Source organism: Saimiri boliviensis, chromosome 5 (assembly GCF_048565385.1).
Source record: "Saimiri boliviensis isolate mSaiBol1 chromosome 5, mSaiBol1.pri, whole genome shotgun sequence".
NCBI classification, from domain to species: Eukaryota; Metazoa; Chordata; class Mammalia; order Primates; family Cebidae; genus Saimiri; species Saimiri boliviensis.
Window position 1 is genome coordinate 5,125,949 of NC_133453.1, and position 21,934 is coordinate 5,147,882.

General features: G+C 51.0%; 1 protein-coding gene across 2 annotated transcripts; it reads right to left on the bottom strand.

Annotated features, from left to right (window-relative positions):
* Positions 1-6,845: 6,845 nt before the first annotated feature.
* Positions 6,846-21,148, bottom strand: ACKR3 (atypical chemokine receptor 3). Of its 2 annotated transcripts, none has more exons than XM_010347224.3 (2): positions 21,063-21,148; positions 6,846-8,749 (listed from the first exon to the last, which is right to left on the bottom strand). In XM_010347224.3, the coding sequence occupies exon 2, from the start codon at positions 8,721-8,723 to the stop codon at positions 7,635-7,637; it is 1,089 nt and encodes a 362-aa protein (XP_010345526.1). In that variant the 5' UTR covers positions 8,724-8,749; positions 21,063-21,148; the 3' UTR covers positions 6,846-7,634. The 2 variants fall into 2 exon arrangements, with proteins under 2 accessions (XP_010345526.1, XP_010345525.1); XM_010347223.3 differs by lacking the exon at positions 21,063-21,148 and adding an exon at positions 18,757-18,942.
* Between the last annotated feature and the right edge of the window lie 786 nt (positions 21,149-21,934).

Genomic DNA, 21,934 nt, shown 5'->3' on the forward strand with positions numbered 1-21,934 from the left:
TTTTTGGCTGAGCAGGATTCCTGGATGCTTGTTTGGCTGTGAGGGGGCAGAACACAAGGTCCCAGGCTGCACAGCAAAGCCAGAAGGAGGCTGCAGCCATTGACCCGCAGAGCCCAGAGGCTCTGTCCACTTTCCCGACTTCCTGGCCCTGAGCCTCCTTTTCTGTCCTCACTGGGAGTGATGGTGACGACCTTTGATTCCCGCCATCGATAGCTCCTACCGCACAATGCTGAAAACATCAGTGTTTGTCAACTTCTGAATGCCTCTCAGACACCTCGGCTTTTCCTTAAAGTGTCCACCTCCGAAAGCCACGGCTTCCCAGGAACCAACGCCCGCCATCCCATCCCTTGTCCCCGGGACCTGCCCTCCAAGGCCCTGGCCATCCTTGGGCCAGGATGGAAGGACTCCTTTTTAAACGTCCCCAGTTCCCTTAGTCTACAGGATCCTTCCAGAATCCTTCTCACCATGTTGCGTCATAACAATTCCTCTACATCTCATTCCTCCTCTCCCCTTCCAGGCCGGGAGCATTTTAACAGGAAAAAAAAGGTGATTACCCTCCAGCCACCTCTGACATTTTTAAGACAGGCACAGAGCAGGGCACACGGTGGCCCTGCACTAAAGCTTGTCAGTGAGTGAGTGAACGAACAAACGTGTCGATGGATGAATAAATTAACAGCAACAAGCGTGGGGTCCGTCGCGGGGAAAGACATTCATCGTCTGCTCAGCTGGGCAACTGACGAATTTTTCATTGACACTTCTGGCTCCACACGAAATTAAAATTCTCATGACAGTGTGGCACGAAACACAATCCACACTTTTAACAACGGCCCTGAGAAACGCAACGGTGGGGGAACGTTTAATGCGTTCGTCCTATTGATCAGAGCCCCGCGCAAAGGAATGAAAAGATTAGCTTCAAACACTTTCATGTGAAAAGCTAAAAGGAAGCAAATCCAGCATGGCATGGTGAAGCCCGGGGCCCTTTCAGGCGCACCACCACCACCGACAAGACATGTTTGCCGCGCGCCCCATGACATGTTGCCGTGCCAACATACATTCTGAGTCACCCAAGCAGATGTAATGCCATCGCCACAATGACTTTCTCTTTGCCTTTTCTTCTGAAAATTGTTAAAGGGAAGATGCCGACCTACCTAGGAAATGATTTTAATCAGTTTAGTTCCGGAAATAACTATGGAAATTCAGATTTTTCCATCCTGCCACTTCTGAGCATTACGGGGTGACAAATAGCTGATGAAGCCACCACTTTTTTTTCTCCCAACCCATCGGGAGAAGTGACATGACTGTCAGCCGTTCCGAATCCCACATGGAAAGGTCTGAGTGCATAAGCATATGAAAAGCCAACAAAAATGAAGCTTTCGGAAAATAAGATAAACACTCCAGAATTGTGCATTCCCCTTCCCATACCATCCAGATAACCATATCCCCCTTCACAGGGGTACTGCCCCCAGGGCCGTTGATCTCAGAAGCCTTAGACAAAGGCCATGAGCACCGCGCCCTACGGCAGTAGACAGGTGGGCATGAACCTCTCGTAGACTTCAGACAAACCCTTAACAAATGAGGCTAGAGGCATGTTATAATGCGATACTGTGACACAACCAGACAGCACTTGGGGTAAGCATTGGGCAATATAAAAACGAATCATGCAGATAACAAAACCAAAAAAGGCTTAGAAAATGTTTAGTGACATCTATGCAAGTTTCAATGCACTTCCCTCATTCTTTTATCCATTCCCCTCTCAACCGCATTGATTCACACGTATGCTCTCTTTTCATCTCTGCAACAATCTTTTAATGAAGGTGGAGAAGTAATTTTAAGGGTGAGGAAACTGAGAAGAAATATTTCTAACATCATGGAGCTCATAAGAAGCAGAACTGAATCTATCACCCCGTTCTCATGCAGCCAGTCCACGGCTCTGTCTGCTAACTGTGTTCTTTCTGAAGCTTTTTAGGCAAAATACTTTAAATATTGAATTAAAATTTAAAACCTCCCAAGAGTACTTAAAATGTCTACTCATGTTTAATGTGTGTGTTCCTATTTCAGGAGTACATCTTTTATGTAAATGGCAAATGCCCCAAATTCCTGTAGCTGAAACAGATTCGGGCACCGTGGAGATGCTGGCGTGAATCCACATTGCATGACTGTCTGCACTGCTCTGGCCTGTTAGGGTTCTGCTGAGTTGAGGGGCAGGAAATGGAGAAGCCGTGGCTCTAAGGACTCCAGTGCTTTTCCCCAGTGCTCTTTGTAGCCTCAGTGAATTCCTCAGGCAGCGAATGGCATCCAGAAGGCGTGTGTCTTAAAGGTTGGCTTTATCCTAGGCCGGGGTCTCTCCACCTCCACTCAGTTGACATTTGGGACTCAGTAACTGTGTTACTCTATTTTCATGCTGCTGATAAAGACATGCCTGAGACTTGGTAATTTGCAAAGAAAAAGAATTTATTGAACTTACAGCTCCACGTGGCTGGGGAGGCCTCACAATCACAGCGGAAGGTGAAACGCAAGTCTTACATGGCAGCAGGCAAGAGAGAAGGAGAGCCAAGCAAAAAGGGAAACCTCATGAAACCATCAGATTTCGTGAGACTTATTCACTACCACAAGAACCATATGGGGGAAACCACCCGCATGATTCAATTACCTCCCACCGGGTTCCTCCCACAACACATGGGAATTATGGGAGATACAGTTCAAGATAAGATTTGGGTGGGGACACAGCAGTAATTCTCTCTTGGAGACTGTCCTGTGCACCACTGGCTGTTCAGCAGCATTCTCGGCCTTGACTCACAAGATGACATTAGCATTCCCCACCCCAAGTTGGGGCAACTAAAGATGTCTCTGGACATTGGCAAATGTTTCCTGGGGGTGCAAATTGTCCCCAGTTAGAATGAGTTTGAGACAGATGTGCCTCATCTTTTCACCCGCCACCCACAGGCAGATCTTCTTTTGCCCCATTTCTCTGAAATGCATTGTTTCTTCTCAAGAAAAATGCAAACGATGTCCAGAAGTGCGGCCAGAACGGCTGTTGTACTCTGAGCATGTTCTATGTGTGCGCCAGGCACCGTGCCATGCATTTTGCAGAGACTGTGTGATCTGATCATCACGATTGCCCTACGAATCAAGTGCTATCATAAACAAGGAAACAGTTTAGCAAAGCTAAAAAGCTGGCCCACATTCCCCAGGATAGGAAACAATGATGGCTCTTTGGGCTGTACACTTGGCAGAGGCCGGAGACTTTGAAAAAGGGGATCTCGACCCTGTGGCCCAGGCCCTCACTAGGATCATCCTAAACATGCACATGGAAACTGTATCCATGAGCGTGTGTTGGTCACACAGATGGTAGCGAGTCCAGGTGTGCGCACGCGTCTGTGCACACATAAGAGACCGCATAAGGTATGCAAACTCTGCTATTCTCCCAGAAGAGTTTATGGCAGAGGCAGGCCGTCCTCAGCCATCCTCAAACAAAGGATCCCCGGCAAATCCCAACCATATATGAGTGATTTAATGTCCTATCAAAACTCATTCAGATATTCAGACTAATATTGTTCCATATGAAATATCACTGATATTGAGACCATGGGATCTTAGCAGGCCCTGCATAAATGCAAACCACCAGGGAGCTTTTCTTGGGAAATCCAAGACTGAGAAACAGGAAGTGGGAAATGTTCTGAAATGTTCTATAAGAGAGGGTCGAGCTTTTAAAGCATTTGGCCCACCTGAAACCAGCACCCCTGAAGTACTAAAATCTCAGTGACATAGACCCATGCAGAGGTATCCCTGGCACTAAGGAGTGAAAGCCCATACCTCCAGGAGGAAGCTCTGGGAACGCTCCTCATCAGCCATCCCATCGGTGCAGGTCCAAAGCTCCCCACATTTCCTCCGAGGCCTGAGATACCTGTGCTTAGCCTACCTGTGAAGTCTCCCAGAACTGTGATGTTTATATAGCCAACGTCCTCGGAGAAGAAGCCCGATAAGGCAGAATTTCCATATTCCTAATAAGGGAGACCATGCCCTGGAGCTCCTACCTCCTGGAGAGACCCCAGGAAGTATCGGCTACAGAGGACTTAAAAGGTATTGCTGCCCTGCCAGATCTGATCACAGGTATCAGCGGGGTCTCCTGCCAGGTTGCTGCGAGACTCTTGGAAGGTCCAAAACCCATCAGGCAGCAAATAGATTGTATTCCTTTATGCCCAGAGGATTTTCCATCTGCCATTTTTAGCAGCATTACTTTTTTCCTTCACGTGCAGGGAACTGGGGGTACAATCGAGGTTAGCGGCTCATACGCTGAACCAGATGGAAAGCATTTAACCCTGACTCACCGATGACAGGCTGCCATCCGGGCTGCTGGGGTGGCCTTCCACTGCCCACTGCCTGCCATGCCTTGAGCATTTCGATCATGAAACAGGAGAAGAATATTAGACAGGAATAGAGAGGAAAATGTTCCCCTCTCCCTGGGGTCGGAGGAGGCTCCAGGAAGCACCATCAAGAAAGCCAAAGCTGCTTTTCTCCCAACTCCGCGGTTCCACCCTGTGCCTGGGGCTCCAGACATCCTTCCTGGGGTCCAAGGCAGAGGCACTAACAGCTTTCTTACCACATTAGGAGGCGGGTGTCTTGGAAGATCTGTCCAGAGAAAGGGATGCCACAGAATGACCCTCCAATGGGAGAACGGAAGGCCCTCTGGCCCCTGGATTTGAGGACGGCCAGGGGTCTCCTGTCTATGCCTCCTCCCCTCAAGGCCCACCCCTTACAATTCCCTCTGCCCACTCTGCGCCACAGTCATAGGGTGGGGCTGAATTTTTTTTTTTTTTTTCAATATTAACTCTCCTCCCCTCAGGACCAAGAAGATACCAAGAAGTATTTTGACTGTGCCCCTTGACCCGGCCTGTTATCCCGCCTGGCTCCAGGGAAGGACCCTGCAGTGGAGATCAAGGGAAAGAGCTTCTGAGTCCAGATAACTGGGAATAAACCAGTGAGTCTCCCAACCCTAGGCAGGACAAAGAAGCGGATTTCTAGAAGGAGCAGAGAGAACACAGTCACTGGAGCATTCCCGAGATGAAGCCTGCCCTGCAGACAGCAGATCCCAGGGACGTCGCAGGGTCTGGGACAGCAGGGCATGGTGCCCTGGGCCCTGGGGGAGATGGAAAATCCCCCCAAAGCAAAGGGTGCCACCTGCTGAGTTCGGGTCTGGTTCAGCGTCACCCTCCCTCTCTACCTCCTCCACTGCAGGGTGGGAGGAGGCAGTGGGGACAGCCCCCAGGCAGCAGAGCAGCAGAAAAACAGAAAAGGTCCAGGGTCAGTCTCACAGTCCAGCGAGGCCAAAACAGCAAGAGCCGAATGAACAGCGGTGGCAGAGGAGCCCTGCGGAAGGACCGACAGGCAGCGGAGCCCTCAGACATCCGTGTGGACAGACAGCCTGAAAGACCCCCACCCACCCCAGCACTGTGAGCCCCTGGGAACCTACTGAAAGTCTAGAGAAGGGCACGGGGGAGACCGATAGATGGACTGTGATGGGGCCTCAAAATAGCAATTCGGTTGAATGCCTTTTTAGTGTTCCATCTATTACAAGGCTGAGCATGTGGACTGCAATGGATGCCCCTCGCCCCCCACTCACTTTGAATTCACTACTGGAAAAGTGTGTTTCTGACTGAACTTGAACCCCTAGAAGGCTCACAGCACACATGCAGCCCATTTGTATTGTCAAGGAACACATATTTGGGTCAAGAACTTCCCCGATGTTATGTTTCCATCCTACCCTCTGTTCTTTGCCCTTCTTCTTGGTATCTTTGCCTATTTGGATGCTGTTATCCCACAATCTACATTACTATTATCTGACCAGAATCCCACTGAAGTAAGACCAGGTGTATAAGCACCTTTAGGATGTATAGTGTACCAAGAACATATTTCCCGTAAGTTACAGCCCTCGTTTCAAAACTCTAGGCTGTGAAGCCCTTTGCAGGAAACAGAAGCCCCTGGTCTGTGGGCCACTGGGGGCTGCAGGGCTGCCCACTGTGGGTCTGTGGGGTGTGGACGTGCCCAGGTGCCTCCTACCTGGTAGCAGGCCCCAAGCTCACAGGTGGGACAAGCTTCAGGCTTGGGTCTGCCTTTGTGCTGGCAAACAGCTCTCTATGCAGAGAGGTCTTGGCAGAGGTGGAGGTGGTGAGGGCCGGGCTCGGGGCCCAGCCCCTCTCTGAGCCTCTGCCCAACTGTCTTGCCTGTTGGCATCTCCGGTCTCCACCACGGCTGTGGCTCCAGGTCGAGTTAGAGAGGGCACAGCAGAAACTAGCCATTCTGAGAGCACCCTTTCTTTCCAGCCACTAATAAGGGCAGGCCCATGCTGGGGATTCGCTCAGTGTGTGCCCTTAGGAGGGTAGCTGATTGGTTCGGTTTAAATGAAAACTCTGAATAGGAAGTATTGCCCCTGGAGGTGTTGACCTTAGCAGAGGAGACGCAAGGGGCTGTGCTACAGGTACAGGAGCATGCAGGTGATTCTGATGCGGACACCAGTCCCACACCCCGAAACTCTCCGGCCTGGACAGCAGGTGGCACCTTCTCTGCCAGCCTTCTCTCCATGACCATCCTGCTCACCCCAGCAATCATCCCCCCCCAACAAACTCGTTACTGCCTGAAAATTAAAATATAAAACCCACACAGTATGCTCAAAGGTTTTTCTTTTTATGTCACTTTAAATGAGGTAGGCTGGTGGCTTTTGCTTCACGGTAGCACTCTTTTTCTAAACATGTCCATTCGATTGGCCCGTGTGTGCTGCATGTATCTATGTATTATCACGCGTGCTACCCAAATGCCGAAACGCGCTTTTAAAACTGAGACTGGATGCATTCTTAGGAAACAAAAAAAATCTTTATTTAAAAAAATAACTTACAAATTGAGATTTTGAAATGCGATTGTTTGTTGTGTGCACCGATTTGCAGCCCAGGACCGTTTTCTGTGCTTTTTCTAAAATGGAACTTTACAATACTATTAATGTCACAAACTGCACAACAGAGCAGTTTTCTTTCCATTTCCCGTGCCGGTACAAAACACCACACAGATATAAAACTATGGTAAATAAAACATTTACGCCAAGACTGGCATATATTTATATATTTATATATACTTATATATATATAAAATTTCAAAACAGCTAACAATTAGTGTCATCCTTAGTCAAAACTGAAGTCAAACTAACCTTAAAACTACAACAATCCGAATATCCGTCAGCGCTATGCCTCCCAAACGATATTTAAAATATATTTAACTTTCAAATACATTTATAAGGTACACCAAGAGTGAGAAAATAAAGTCTTACCATTTAAATACAAATCACCATATAAAAACGATGCAGGAAAAACACGGAAAGTCCTATCTTACAGGAGTCCAGGCAAGCCTGTCGTCGGCTGGCTCTGACACACAGCACTGCCACACTGCCTGTTGCAAACTGTCGGCACACACAGCCAAGCGACAGCCCCGTTGTCAAGAGAAAGAGAGAGAACGGACACACGGGGAGGTGTGCCCGCCTCTTCCCGCCACTCACGCATCAAGACCCGAAGCTACTTCGCTTTGCTCTAGAAAACCACAGGGCCTGTTCAAAAGCAAGCACACCGGTCCCAGCGCCTCTGCAGGGCGGGTCACTTGGTGCTCTGCTCCAAGGCAGAGTACTCTGTTTCGGAGACTCTGGAGGCATCGATGAGCTTGGTGAGCCCCGTTTTGGCTGAGTACTTGAAGATGAAGGCCTTCATCAGCTCGTACCTGTAGTTGCGATTGATGAAGCTGTAGAGGACAGGGTTGACACAGCAGTGCACCAGGGACAGGCACTGCGTGACGTGCAGGGCCGTGAAGAGGGCGTACTCCAGCCGGCAGGTGAAGGGAATGTAGTGCAGAATGGAGAAGATGTCCAGCAGCACCGCGACGTGGTAGGGCAGCCAGCAGACGAGGAAGACCACCACGTAGGAGAAGATGATCTTCCGGCTACTATGCTTCTCCTGGTCGCCGGACGCCGAGATGGCTCTGGCCAGCAGGAAGTAGAAGACAGCAATGATGGAGAAGGGCACTGCAAAGCCCAAGACGACGGAGACCAGCTCCATGCCGATCAGCCACTCCTTGATGCTGTGCTCGGGGTAGAAGGACCGGCAATAGGTCTCATTGTTGGACGCAGACGTGATGGTCTTCAGGTAGTAGGTGTCGGGCAGAGACACGCAGAAGGCCAGCAGCCACACCAAGACACACACGACGCGGCGCACCATCTTCTTCCTACTGCTGGAGGTGTTGGTGAAGTAGGTGATGGAGAGGTAGCGGTCCACGCTCATGCACGTGAGGAAGAAGATGCTGCCGAAGAGGTTGATGGAGAAGATGAGGTGCGTGACCTTGCACGTGAGCTCGCCCATGGGCCACTGGTTGTGCTGCACGAGGCTGACCACCCAGACCGGGATGGTGAGGACGACCCAGAGGTCGGCGATGGCCAGGTTCAAGATGTAGCAGTGTGTGTCGTAGCCTGTGGTCTTGGCCTGGATGTTCACCCAGACCACCACGGAGTTGGCAATCATGCCGATGACGAAGATGAAGATGTAGATGAAGGAGAGTGTGTAGAGCAGGACGCTTTTATTGGGCATGTTGGGGCACATCACTGTGTCCACCACGATGCAGTCGCTGCTGTTACACGGCCAGCTGATGTCCGAGAAGTTCCCCGGCTCCGAGTAGTCGAAGACATGCAGATCCATTGTGCTGAGGGGGGCGATCAAACGACCTACGAGAAAAGCAAAGGAAAAAGATGGAAGAGAAAACTCACTTCACTAGGAAAAACTCAAGCTTCAGGCAAAATACTTCTCTAGGACCCTGACAGGCTCAGCTGTTTTAGTTTAGCTCTGTAATGTCTTTGCAAAGAAGGGAGAAAAGAAAACATCCATAATAGGACTTCCAAAACAAAATAAAACATACCCCAAATCTAAATCCATGCAGACTCCAAGACAGAAACTGTGTTTGCTTTCTTCATTTTTTTATGGCTGTGTTCTCAAGACACCGTCAGCCTGGCTGTGCCCAGGGCGTGAAATCAACACAGTACGGGGGCCAAAGAAACGTCAGGTGGCTGAACTCCAGCCACGGAGATGATGGCCCGCTCGCTGTCAGCAGGGGACAGTGGAGCTGTTTTAACTACGTCCCCAAAGAATGGCAGGGTTGTCTGCTCCTGGCACTGCTGTGTTACAAGTGTCTTGCTTTGGTGTCTTAATGAAAGCATTTTCCAATCATCCTCCAAATTCACATTTAAAATGTGACTCAGCACTTTTTACCTTTCTGCTAAATTCACATGCCAACCTGGGTGTCAGGCGGCTCCAGCATGCAGTCATAAAGCCTCTGCAAACACAGTGAGCCTAGGCAGGGTGCCCCGCAGCTTATCTGTGCCGCAAACCTGAAGACTCTGAGCTGGCCGTGTGGTAGTTTTCGATGAAGGGCAGCCAAGCAGCTGTCTCAAGCTCTGGGTCAGCACCTATTTTTCCATTCCTTTATTTGTTCAACTGCTTCAAGAGCAAAGGGTGCCAAAACCCAAAGCACAAAAATCACCACCTGCCGCATTTCAGGAGGGCTGACGATTTTCCCAACTGTTTTCCCTGCTGACCTGAGGTGAGGCCAACACTCCATCACCATTAAACTCCCAGCCGGAACTCAGCCACAGGGTACCACTGTCATCAGGCAGCGATTTCTCCAGATAGACTGACAGGCTGTCTACTGTCAGTCTATCCCTAGGAAGGCCCTGAAATCCCTCCAGGCCATGGTTCCCGGTCAACAATTAGCCCTGCCCAAACCCCACTGCACGATTGTGGGGGGCAGGTAAAGTGAAAACATCAGCCCAAGGGTGCACTGTGGACAGTGACATTGTTGGCATGCGAAGAAGCCGCAGCAGGGAAGCCTCCCGCTGCAAGAAGATCAGACATTCCTGGGTTGGAACTCTGGCTCCTCTATTAATTAGCGTTTCACTTGAGAGTTAATCTGTCTGTGTCTGCCTCCCCAGGACAACAGCACCTATCTCACAGAAGGTTAGAAGAAAGCGCCTAATTCAGTGCTTGGCCCTAACAGATGCTCAATAAAATGTCATCCCCTTCTCCCTCCCTGGCCAGGAAGAAAGAGCCCTGGGGACTCTCCCGCCTAAGGGGAGCGGTTTTTCCCTTCCGCAAAAAGCAGAACCTTGTTTAACTCTGTGCCCCTTGAAGAGTGGCTCTTACTGGCTAAGTAATAAATATCCCCAGTGGAGGGAGACTCACAAGCCCACACAGAGCCTGGGCTGTTTGATGGGTTTCTCCTTTGGGACAACATGACAGAATCCCTGAAAAGTGAGAGATTGCACTGCCTCAGCTCGGCAGCCTCAACACTCCAGGCAGCGGACCTCGCTTGAACCCCGCTGAGCGGGGGCTGCTGCAGGCTTCTGGGCATGTCCCTCTGCGAGACGTAAATGACTGTGGGGACCCCTCCTGGTGACCCGACCTGGCTCAGTGCCCTCCACGGCCGACAGAGAGAGCTGGGCCTCCCATGGCGGCCACATCCCCTGCCCACTCTGAAAGCCCTCTGTGGAGGGAACCGCAGTGCTCATGCAGCGGGAGGCCTGGCCGTCCTCAGAGTCACCCGCTAGGAGGAATCAAGCCCTGTGACCATCGACTTATCACAAACCCTGATGCCCAAGCACTGGGGGCACGCCCGTGGAGGTGAGCAAGATCGAGGTCAGGACAGAAACCCAAAGCAGGAGGCTCAGCACACCTGTCCTACAACGCAGCTCTAGAACTCCAAAAAGACGTAGCCCCGGCAGGCAGCCAAGGACACCCTGGCCTGCCAGACTGCCCCCAGGGTGGACAGCCAGCCCCAGGCTGTGCCTTGAAGCTACTGTTGTCACCCTCCCTTGGCCACCAAATGACCCAGAGCCGACGCTCCACTCTCCACCCTGTGATTCCAGGAGACAAGAATTTCACCTTCGCTCTCCCGCATGGCTCTACTGCAATGACCCTTGTTCCTTTTTCCCATTTCCTTAAAATGAAACTCATTTGCATCGTGGCTTAGTTTATAAACCACTTTCATCCCGTGATCTCATTGGAGTCCTGGGGGAGCACAGGAGCTTGAATGGAGGATGGTTTCACAGCTGGACAGCAGCAGGGACAGCAGCTGGGTCCAGAGGGCAGCTCAGCTGGTGCCTGGCGTGGGCTCCCTGCTCTGTCCCCACTGGCACAGCCACCAGCCTCAGCAGAAACTGCCATAAATCCTGGGGTTCGGGCCATTCACAAGAGCAGCAAAGAAAGAAATGACCCTCAGTCTTTGTTTGCCTGAACTTGGATGCCAAACCCACCCACCTCCCTCCCCGACCTTGGAGACATTCCTGTGGCTCGGGTCTCACTCGCCCTCCAGTGCACAGACATGGCAAGGGCCGGATGGCCAGGCACGTGGCCACTGCTCAGCACGGACAGGCCCCTCCCTGCAGGACGCAGGGTCACTCAGTGAGAAGACACCTGGTTCTCACATCTCGAGTGAGTCCTTCCTTCCCAGGTCTTCCACTCTTAGCACAAAACAGACACTCACCTGCCTTGAGCTACCAGACTTTGGTATTCTCAGAGCCTAGAGTGAGGCTGAGGGGTAGAGAAGGGCTCAGGGACCCCCATCCAGCCCTTGGGTTTCTGCCTCTGCCCCCTTGGGAGAAGAAAATTTGACTCAGGGACCATTGGTCCTCCGAGTCAGAAACTATTTCTGAGACAGGCACTTCCCTGCTCGGCTGCCCTCGCCTCTGTCCCGGCCTCTCCCCTCCCGGGTGGTACAGTGGGAAACTTCCAGCAAGGCACGGCTGCTGCTACCCAAGGTCTGAATGAGAAAGCAGAGGCTGGAGCTCCTCACTGCCCCACCAATCACCACTCACCGATCATCAGTCTCCGATCACTGATCCTCAATCATTAACCACCAGTCAGCCCAAGGAACGGCACCCCACATGGAGACCAGCCAGGAAATGAAACCGAGGCCCGCGCCCTGATCACCTGCATTCCTCTAGGGGCCCGGACGGCCTCTCCCTTCCCACCACCAAAGGCTCCACGGGTCAGAGAAAGGAAGGAAAGTACAGAGACAAGAAAGTCTAAGCAGACGGTGCAGCCATCAGGTCCTCTGCAAATTTAAATGGAAGCTAAAGATAACAAAAAACAAAAAATGTCACACAATAGCCCGGCCTTTTGTCATCTGGGCATGTTTCATGCATTAGGTTTCAGAAACAAACAAGGGCTGTTTCCAGAAAACAGATTATCATTTGACAAGGACAATCCCCTTATTCAAAACAGGGGACTGCCACGTAACATGGAATGCAGGGTTCGACAAAGGCTCGGCCTCCCAGCCTGCGTGCAGGACGTCCAGGGCGGGCAGGGCCCACATTCATGGAGCACCATTCACTGACGGTGTGCGTCCGCCATTGGAGCAAAGAATCTTCCTAAATTACCTGCTTAGATCTTAACAAGTGACTCTCTCAGAATGCCTGACAGGAACAAAAGCTTCATAGGGCAAACTATGAAATGTGTACCCCGGGCCCCTGGTTCCCAAAGGCCTGGTGACAAAGCTCTCTGCAAATCTGAAAGTGGAGAGAGGGAGGGAGGCCTCTAATGAACCCCCCGAGGGCCCTGCACAGGAATCACAGCTCCCCTCAAGCAAAAGCAGGGGATTACCTCATCCCATACAGAAAGAGCTGACTGCATTCCTCACAAATCTGGATGGGCCAGCCCTTGGGTCCTTGTCTACATTCTTAATGCCTCTCAGCTTGTGCCCAGGTCTGTTTACGCCGGGAAGCTGGGACGGCAGATAACCACAGGGCCTGAAGGAGACGTCCTCATTCCACTGAGACCAGTCACCCTCTGCCGGAACCAACCAGCAATTCCATTCCTGCTTGAGGCCAGGGTCTAAGAAACATGTCTGGGTGTGACTCGAACCTGCTCACTGCCTGCGTGTCTATGGTCTCAGTGCTCACATCAGGGCGGCAGGGGAATGAGACTCACTTCTGACTTAGGTTTTAAGGTTTCTGCCTACAAGATTCCAGGTGGTGGAAGAAAGGAGGCGGGGGCCCAGAACAAAAGAGGTTTCTTTCCGGTTCGATGATGATGATACAAATTGGTGTTTTTTAAAGCAGTATTTATTTACTAGCAAACAGTGGAGATGACGTAGGTGCCTCTCAATAGAGGCATGACTCCGTAAAGCCTGGTGTCTCTGCTGTCTGGAATATAATACAGCTGCGAGGGGGAGGCCTCCCTTCATCCACACGGAGAGTTGCGACACGCTGTTCTATGAAAGACAATGTGCAGACACACACACACTGCACAATCCCAGCGGTGCAGAAGGAAATACAAAAATTACATTAGTGTTTTTCTGTATGTAAATATACGTGTACGAAGGCATAGAAAAAGACCTGCGATAAGTATAAAACTCGGGGCCGGGAGGGAAGGAGGAGGGAGCAAAAGGAGGCTTGTAGTTTTGGCTCTATAAACTTCCGTGTGATTTGAAATTTGACATCAAGAACGATGTAAATTTTAATACAGGGAGGAACGGTCCACAGAACAATCAAGGTTCCTGTTCCATTTTCTTGGACCACGGAGACCCAGGGGAGAAGGAAACGCGGTGAACGTCCATCTTTATTCCCTTTATCCCAGCGCTTGCTCTGTTTTATCTCATGCATTCCTTCGTACGGGGATCCCCTTTGCAGTGGCCTTGTCACACATTGCAGTGACGGAAAGAGAGCTTTCCCGTGGCCGGCGGTGAGCAAGCATCTGTCTAGCCCTCCATCCTTGCTAGGCTGTGGCCTGCAGAGGCACTCCGTGTCACTCACAGCCCAGATGGTACTGGGGCTCCTCTCGTCAATTGCAGGACTTTTCCGGGAGTTGCACCTCTCTTTTCTGAGATGTTTTATTCATCAACCAAGTATCCTTGACAACGACCACGCTGCAGCAAGCAGCCAGGGGTATTTATCTGCATCCAAGCGGTCTGCCTGGGCTCACTCTGCAAGCTGGGGGTGAAGCCAGAATTAGAGGTACTCAGGTTTAGAGCCTCCGTGGGTGGTGGCTGAGTATGCAATGTCCTCACGCTGGTTAGTTCCTTCCAGAGAACATCACGTGTTCAGGCACCCAGCCAGTGTTCCCCCAAACTGCCTTCCGTATGTTTGCAGTCTCCAACCACAGACTCTTCCCAACCGATGCCCTCTGCCCTTCTGACGCTCCCACATTCTCCCAGCCCAACACTACACATCTCTACTATGGGGTATCTTTTGTAGCATTGAGTTTTTCAGGTTTCTTCCCCCTCTGCCTGTTCCTGCCAAGTCCCACACCCCCCACCAAGTCTTCTGTAACTTTGTATAGCTATGGCTATACAACTATCCAGCTACAGCACATAGTAGGTGTTCAGTGAGCCAGCAGTTAATCATGCCGCTCTGAGACCAGCGACTGTGGCCAGCAGCAGACACAGGCATTCAGGAGAGATTTTTCTGAAATCGCTACCGAGCTGGTGTTGGCAGAGAGCCTCTTGTTCGAGAGGGCACTGCTCTGGGGAGCGTGAGGACCACAATCCAGAAACATCTCCCCTCAACCCCCGACACCCCTCTGGCTAATTGGGAAGCACCCAGGCCCATCACATCCAAGGCTTGAGCAAGGTGGCGCCTGCCCCTTTGGCAGGAAGATGAGGGGTTTCCACTCTGGGGGGTTATGGGGGCCTCAAGGAGGTAGAGGCAATCAAGGATGTTCCAGGAAGGCAGGCATGGGTGGAGTCACCCAGCCGAGCTGAGGCAAGGACTCTCCACAAAGGGCAGATGGAGGTAAGAGTTGGGCCTTGAAGGGTGGGCAAGGAAGTGTGGCATAGGCTTGTCCATGCAGGAGCCAGGAAGAGCTAGAGCAAGGCCAGGCTTTGGGGCAGAAGAGGCTTTGAGAATGGAGGTGATAGGAACCCTGCAGGCAGCTTTGCAGCGGGGTACAGACCAGGCTGCAGCACACACGTCACCCTCAGTGGTACAGATAAGGTAACTCAGGCCAGGCCCGGGGCCCCGGGGCCAGCTCCGAAACGAGGGGCCCTCGGGCCCTCTGCGCCCTGCAGGACCTCTGCCTCTTTCGCTTGCTTTCTGCAGTATGAGACCCGTGTCCCATAAGGGAATTTCAGGAAGAAACTCAGTATTGTCCCAGACAAGAGCTGGGACAGTGGCTCTCACTGTTAGCACACCTGAAAACTGGGGCCAGGCAAGCTGAAGAGATTGGCTTATCTCCAGCTTATGGCTAAGAATAGAGTTCTCTCCCCCTTCCACCATCTCCAGATACTCTCCAGTGGGAATCATGGTACGAAAGCTCACGCTCTGGTCTCTTTGAGCAGACACCACCTCTTCCACCAGGCCAGCCCCCGCTTACATTGAGCGTGCAATTTAGATCAGGAGAATCCACACAACCCCTGAAGAACCATTAGGCAACTGCACATCATTGAGTGTGGGTGTGTGTGTGTGTGTGTGTGTCTGTGTGTCTGTGTATTTTTAACCAGTGCTACACTGAATCTATGGGGAAGCCAACCAAGCAACCCAGGGGAGGTCAGGGAAGCTTCAGCCCAGGCGGACTCTCTGTGACTATCTGCTTGGGCTGATAGCAGAATGGGGGGCTGTCTGTCCCCTTTGCTGCCAGCATATGGAAAACAGTCTCAACAACACATTCACCAGTGACCATGAGTGATCTTATTTCATGAAAGTACATACCTGCTTTGAATTACTTGAGAACTCAAAAAATAATAACTACAGAAGACTCTATACCCTGATTGAGATACAGGCCACCTCTTCTCAGGGTCCTTAGACGTACTTCACACAAACACATGGGACACCCTCTTGCACTTTAAGGATTTGGTGGATCAAATAAATCCCACGTCCAGAAACCTGAACTGGTCTATTGTGCTCAGCTGCCCGACAGCGAAGCAAAGCTGTACCCACAAGAGCAGGTCCAGAGATTCCCAAATAACAAAGGCTGCCGTCTGGCCTGGCCCAGTGTAATCAGAGCCCTGATTCCCACCCAGCTTAGGATGAGGACAAGGCAGTGGGAGGTCAGCCAGGCTGGGAGAGCCTCCTTACCCCCGCCCTCAGCCAGACACAATGGGGTTCCCAGGAGGACTCTGTAACCTTAGGCTCTGCATATACAATTGAGGGATGACATCCACAGAGCTGCGATAGCAGGAAAAGCCGAAGATGTTTGCTATCTGGTTGACCCAGCCTTCACAACGCAAAGTTCCCCACACTGCTCTGGCCTCCTTATCTGTCCCTTTGCCAGCTGTGGTTCAAGGCCACCTGAGATAGTCTCGGCCCCCCTCCACTCTTTTATTGCCTGGAACAAAACACAGTCTGCTTCCAAAACTACTTGTGGCTCTTTAAAATTATCACCATAAAATTATGCAATTCCCTGATCACTTTAATACCAACGCAATAATTTTTTAAAATCCAAATTAGTAGATAAAAGCATCAACTATTCCCTGCAGGAAACCATCAAGTATTCAAAATCAGGGACACCCCCTCCACCCCTCCCTGTCACGATCTGTCTATTTCTGGCTTCCTTGCTTGTATTTTAATAGAAAATATGTGTCCTAGGGCTATGTCTTTTCATTCCTGAACTTTAATAACACTTGACATGACACAATCTTTAGTTTCTTTCTAACTTATACCCCTATACGCGCAATCCAATTGAAGGCATTTTAATACTATTCTCACTCCTAAGAGTGAAACCAAGTTCCTTGGTTGCCTGGTTTAAAGGTACAAATGCCTCCTGGCCCCAAATTCCATTCATGTTCTACAAAATCACTGTGAAAAATCCAAAGGTCTGAAACCTTTGAGGTCATTTCCTTTCCCCTCAGTTGTTCTTAAGGTTTATAAAGTGACTGCCCTTCAGCCTCAGGTTTGAGTAACTTCAACCGATTTCCCTCACGTCGACTTGAAAACAGGAGCTCTCTCCCTAAAATGATCACACAAAAAGCCACTGTTCCTGATTAAGTAGGGTTTTTTGTTTTGGGTTTTTTTTTTTTTTTTTTTTTTTTTTCATTCAGAAAGCCTATCCTTGGCCTGTTCTGGGCCTGATTAGAAATCATAATACCTTCTCAACCCCTCAACAACTTGCTGTTAATATGGGGAACACACACCCCCAGAGTCCAGCCTCTGTGTCGCACAAGCATGCTGCCTTGGCAATAGTTTATGGAACTTTTTTAAAACTACAACTGCAGCACATGCCCCCTAAAAGTTTAAAAAAAAAAAAAAAAGCTGATGGGCAGCAAACTACAGCCAATTCTCCATTTGCCTCTGCTTTTCCACCCCCATCCTGGGCAGCTCTCCCCCTCCCCCCAGTCTCCTGGAGGTTGTGGCATTAAGCTCTGCAGTTGTGTGCACATTCAAGTGTTTATGGCAGAGACTGGGGAAAAAAAAGAGCAAATTGTTTTCAAGCTAAAGCTCCCATGTGCAACTTTGCTTTAGAAAAAGGCTTTCCATCTGGGGAAAGCTCATATTCTGATGAAAGAAAGACGAGCAGTTTATCCATTTAAAATCTATGGAAAGTTAAAGCACAGAAATCAGCAGCCTCCACTTTCTTTGCTAGGCATGCCTCTCTGACGTCCACAATTTTCCTGGAATAAATAAAGTGACACAAAGGCAGCATCTGCCTTTAAAAAGAAAAGGAAAAAGTTTCCACGTTGAGACTCGGCAGACCGAAGTTTCAGGAGATGTCATTGCACCAAATATCTTCAAAGGGCTGTAAACCATTTAAGGAAGCTCTCTCCCACTTTTGAAAAAGTAAGTAATCGTGTTGTGAGCAAAAGGAAAGAAAGAAAGAAAGAAAAAGAAAGAAAGAGGAATAGAGAAAGAGAGACAGCCAGTGTGACTTTTACAACTTCTCATTCTCTCTGGAAGTTACAAGTCCTGGCTAAGCATCCATCCCTGACCTCACTCCGAAGTTCTAACTCTCAGTCACTCCTTCAGTCTTTGCACATCCCAACAAAATTGAACAAAACCCACACTTTATCTGAAGAGTATATTTAAATTGCAAAATAGTAGACTTGGGTGTGTGCTTTTCTTTCCCCCAATTGAAGTTCGACTTAACACCTTCTAATACTCAAATTAGATTACCAAGCATGCCGTGAACAGACGAGAGATCGGGCTATATTTAACATTCATGTTTGTAGCTTCCGGACTTACGGGCTCTGGTAAACCCCCCAAAGTACTGAATTCAAATGTATCTTGGCCTCACAATGATTCTCAGCAGTTTTCTGCTTCATTTAAGGATGCCTCTTAATAAAGTGTTCATCGTTCTGGAATTAAGTATTTACTGCCAAATTCATCTGTTTCCAAACTAATATACTAGAAGCAAAACAGGTAAACTGTGCTGCCAAGCTAATCCCCGTGCCAAATTGGGGAGGCAGAATGGATACTCTGTGTTCTTGCGAAGTTCCTCTGCTTACTGGAGCTTAAATAGCCACACAGCAAATAAACACCAGATTCCAAACACACACGGAAATTTCCTTCTGCAAGTGACTTAAGAATCCTGCCCCTTGCCTTCCGAAGCGAAAAGGTGAAGCCCTCCGAATTAACAGAAGCACTTTGCAATGGCGTTACCTGAGCCTGGGCTTTCAGAAACCAGACCCACAGACTCAAAAGCACCCATCTAAGCGATTTTTTAAAAGTCCTTTGAAAAAGACCACTACTTGGCTTACGAGCAGAAGCCATGCCTTCTTTTCAAGGCTGCTGCCGGAGCACCGCTTCCTTACCTCGGGGCTGGCTGGGCTGGCTGGGCTGGCTGGGCTCGCTTGCCTTCCTGCCTGCGCTGCGCGCTGGCTCCCTTAGCGCTGAGCAGTTTGCAACAACTGTGAGTTCTGCAGGCTGCAGACTTGCGTTATATACGCTGCAGGAAGGCGCCTCTAGCCTCTAGATGGCAGCTTTGTAACCCACATCTCTCTCCCGGGCCACCCCCATCCCACAGGCAGGCGTGCGCGCACACACACACACACACATACACACCCCTCTTGTAAACCTCACTAGTCTGTTGTTTCCTGCAAAAGCGCCCTCCTGGGAAACCCCAGCCTGCCTTCATTTGCAAAAGCTGATGAAGTCACAAAGTCCAAACCCCACGGGGGAAAACGTCAGCCCAAGAAAAACTGCAAAGAAACCCCAGTGCTTTGCAAAATCATCAAATATTTATCTGGTCTCAGGTATATCTTGAATAATCCCATTAACACCAGGAATTCCTCTAAATGCCTCTTCGTTCTAGGGAGGACTTTGTTCCCAAGACAAACTACTCTGAACTTCTAAACTTCAGTGTTGATTTACTAAGCCTGCGATTTCCTCCAAAACAGAAGTAACAGTTTTGATATGACCAAAGAATCGATCACACCGTATATCCCCAAAGTGGGGGAAAGAGTCTTTATAACAGATTATACTTGAAAACTTTTATTTGCAAAGGACTTTAGGTACAAATCCTTGAGGCTCTAATCAAGATAGTATTCTGCAGTGTCTGCCCAGTGCCAGACACACATTAGGAAGATGGTAAATGCCTTTCGCTGACGTCTTTTTCTGAAAGGAGTCTGGCAAACACTTGACTACAATTGTTGAAATCTACATGTTTATCTGGAAGTGCATTGCTCAAGTTCCCTCCATGGGGCCCTCCATGGGGGAATTGAACCTAAAATTGTGATCCAGGTGATACTCATCTCTAATGCGCCATTTACGAAAATCACCCATAAGGCAGGGACCCAAAGGCCACCCGCCAACCCGTCCTCACGCGCAATGCTCTGGCTTTTGTATTGCTTTCTGATCTCCTGGAGTTCCTTAGGAGCGGCTCAACTGGCGTATGTGAAAGCGCCAGCTGTATTCACGCTTTCTCCAGAGCTAAAGTTTTTTGAGATTCTTTTTATGCTTCTACTAAAAATAACAGCAGCCGCTGGGTCGCAGGGCTGAATCTGGGGGACTGGGAGGTCAAAGCCTGACGTGGCTGGAAAGTCTTTGTGGAGAAAGCCCTTTACAAAAGAAATATTTTGTTTAGATAAAAGCTGCGCATTTTTCTCCTGAACTGCTGCCCGGCGGGAGGCGAAGCGCACACCTGCTCTCCCGGGGCCTCCGGAGGGGGAGCCCTGGGCCCGGCCTCTCCCAGCCCCAGCGCAGCGTCCCGCCACTGCCTCTGTAGGGCGGCGCAATCACTCTTCGTGTCACCTCGGCACCAAGCACATCTCCACGCTCCCCAGAGATGCTGGAAAGGAAAACCACGAGCGGCTGCGTCTACCCACACCCAAGACCTAGGCGAGACCTCGACCCTCCACAGCATACGTGTCCTGGCTTTTTTTGACCTGTTTTCTTCGTGTGGGGGACCCTGTGTCTGAGCCTGCTGGAAATCTACGGGGATCCCCTGAGCACCGCAGCTCGGTTTCCGCTCTCTGCGGCTGCGGCTGTGACTCGGGGCCTGTCCTTCAGGGAACGCGCTCCGCTTGCGCGCGCGCTGGAAACACAGAGTGGGTGTGAATCCGCTCTGAGCTAAGTGCGCGCTCGCTGGAAGAAAGGCCATAGGAACGGGGACCTCGGACAGGAGGCAGCTGCTAACGTGGAGGGAAGGAAAACGCAACGCAGTTTTTTGTTTTTGTTTTTGTTTTTTAAGTAGAATCCACTTCGTGCGTCCGGGACCAGCCCTCGCGCCGGGGCCAGAATCCACGAGGCCGCCTCGCAGCAGCCTGCACCCGCCCCGCCTCGCGCCCACCCACGGCCCCGCACCCACGCAAGGCCCCGCGCCTAGCCGCGCACCCAGCCCCGCACCCACACAAGCCCCGCACCCAGCCCGCACCCACGGACCGCCTAGGGCCCGCGTCCACCCCCGGCCCGCACCCAGACGGGTCCCGCACTCACCCACGGCCCACACCCAGCCCCGCACCCACACACGCCCCGCACCCACATACGGCCCACACCCAGCCCGCACCCACACACGCCCCGCACCCACATACGGCCCACACCCAGCCCGCACCCACACACGCCCCGCACCCACATACGGCCCACACCCAGCCCGCACCCACACACGGCCCCGCGCCCAGACCTGTTCCGCACTCGCGCCTGCGAGGATTCTGGCCCCAGGGTCACCGCCCTCGCCCTCCGACGTCCCCGACCCGTCCCCTAGTTCCGCCGGGCGGGGCTGCACGAGGCTTCCACGGGGAGGGGCGGACCCAGCGCCGGCGGGGGATAGGGGTGGGTCGGGAACCCTGGTCAGGCTCACACCCTGGAGTGGGGGCTGGGTGCTTGCGGCCTGAACTTTGCAGTCTCCTTGGGCCTCCACCCTGTCCCAGAAAACAGTCCCGGGGGAAAACGAGAGGGTGAGCAAGCGGGGCTTTTTAAGAAAACAAGATTCCATTGCCCTAGGACCTAAAAGGTCTCTTTGAAAGTTTTGAAGCGTGCTGCTGCTTCTGAAAGATTGCGTTTGCAGCGTAAGGGCCGAAGAACTCCGCCTCCAGCCTCTAGGGGCCCCGGCTGCGTCCGAGAATTAAGCTGACACAAGGTGGAGGAATGGGAGGAAAGCATACCGCAAGTTTCAGGCGGCGTGGGAGCCCTCATAAACAAATGCAGACCCGAGCAACCAGCTAGCGTCCACTACTTAAATACCGGATTGAACAAAGAAGAATAAACTTTGAAAACGTGACGAAATACAGGGACTCCAACGAGGCTTGTGCAGTTCCGAAGGTGGCAGCTTCTAGACCTAAGGACGAGGATGCTGTTTTTCCTTCTCGTATGGGGAGAGTCTTGTATGGGTCACAGTGATCTTGTATCTGCTGGTTTTCAAGTGCCTTTCACTTAAATAGGGACCATCCCAGAATGCATATTTCAACCTTTTCAGTAAGGTCCTATATAATGGTTTCTTTGGGTAAGAATGTGTTTGGTGACACCTAATAGAAAACCCAGGAAAGGCAGGAACAG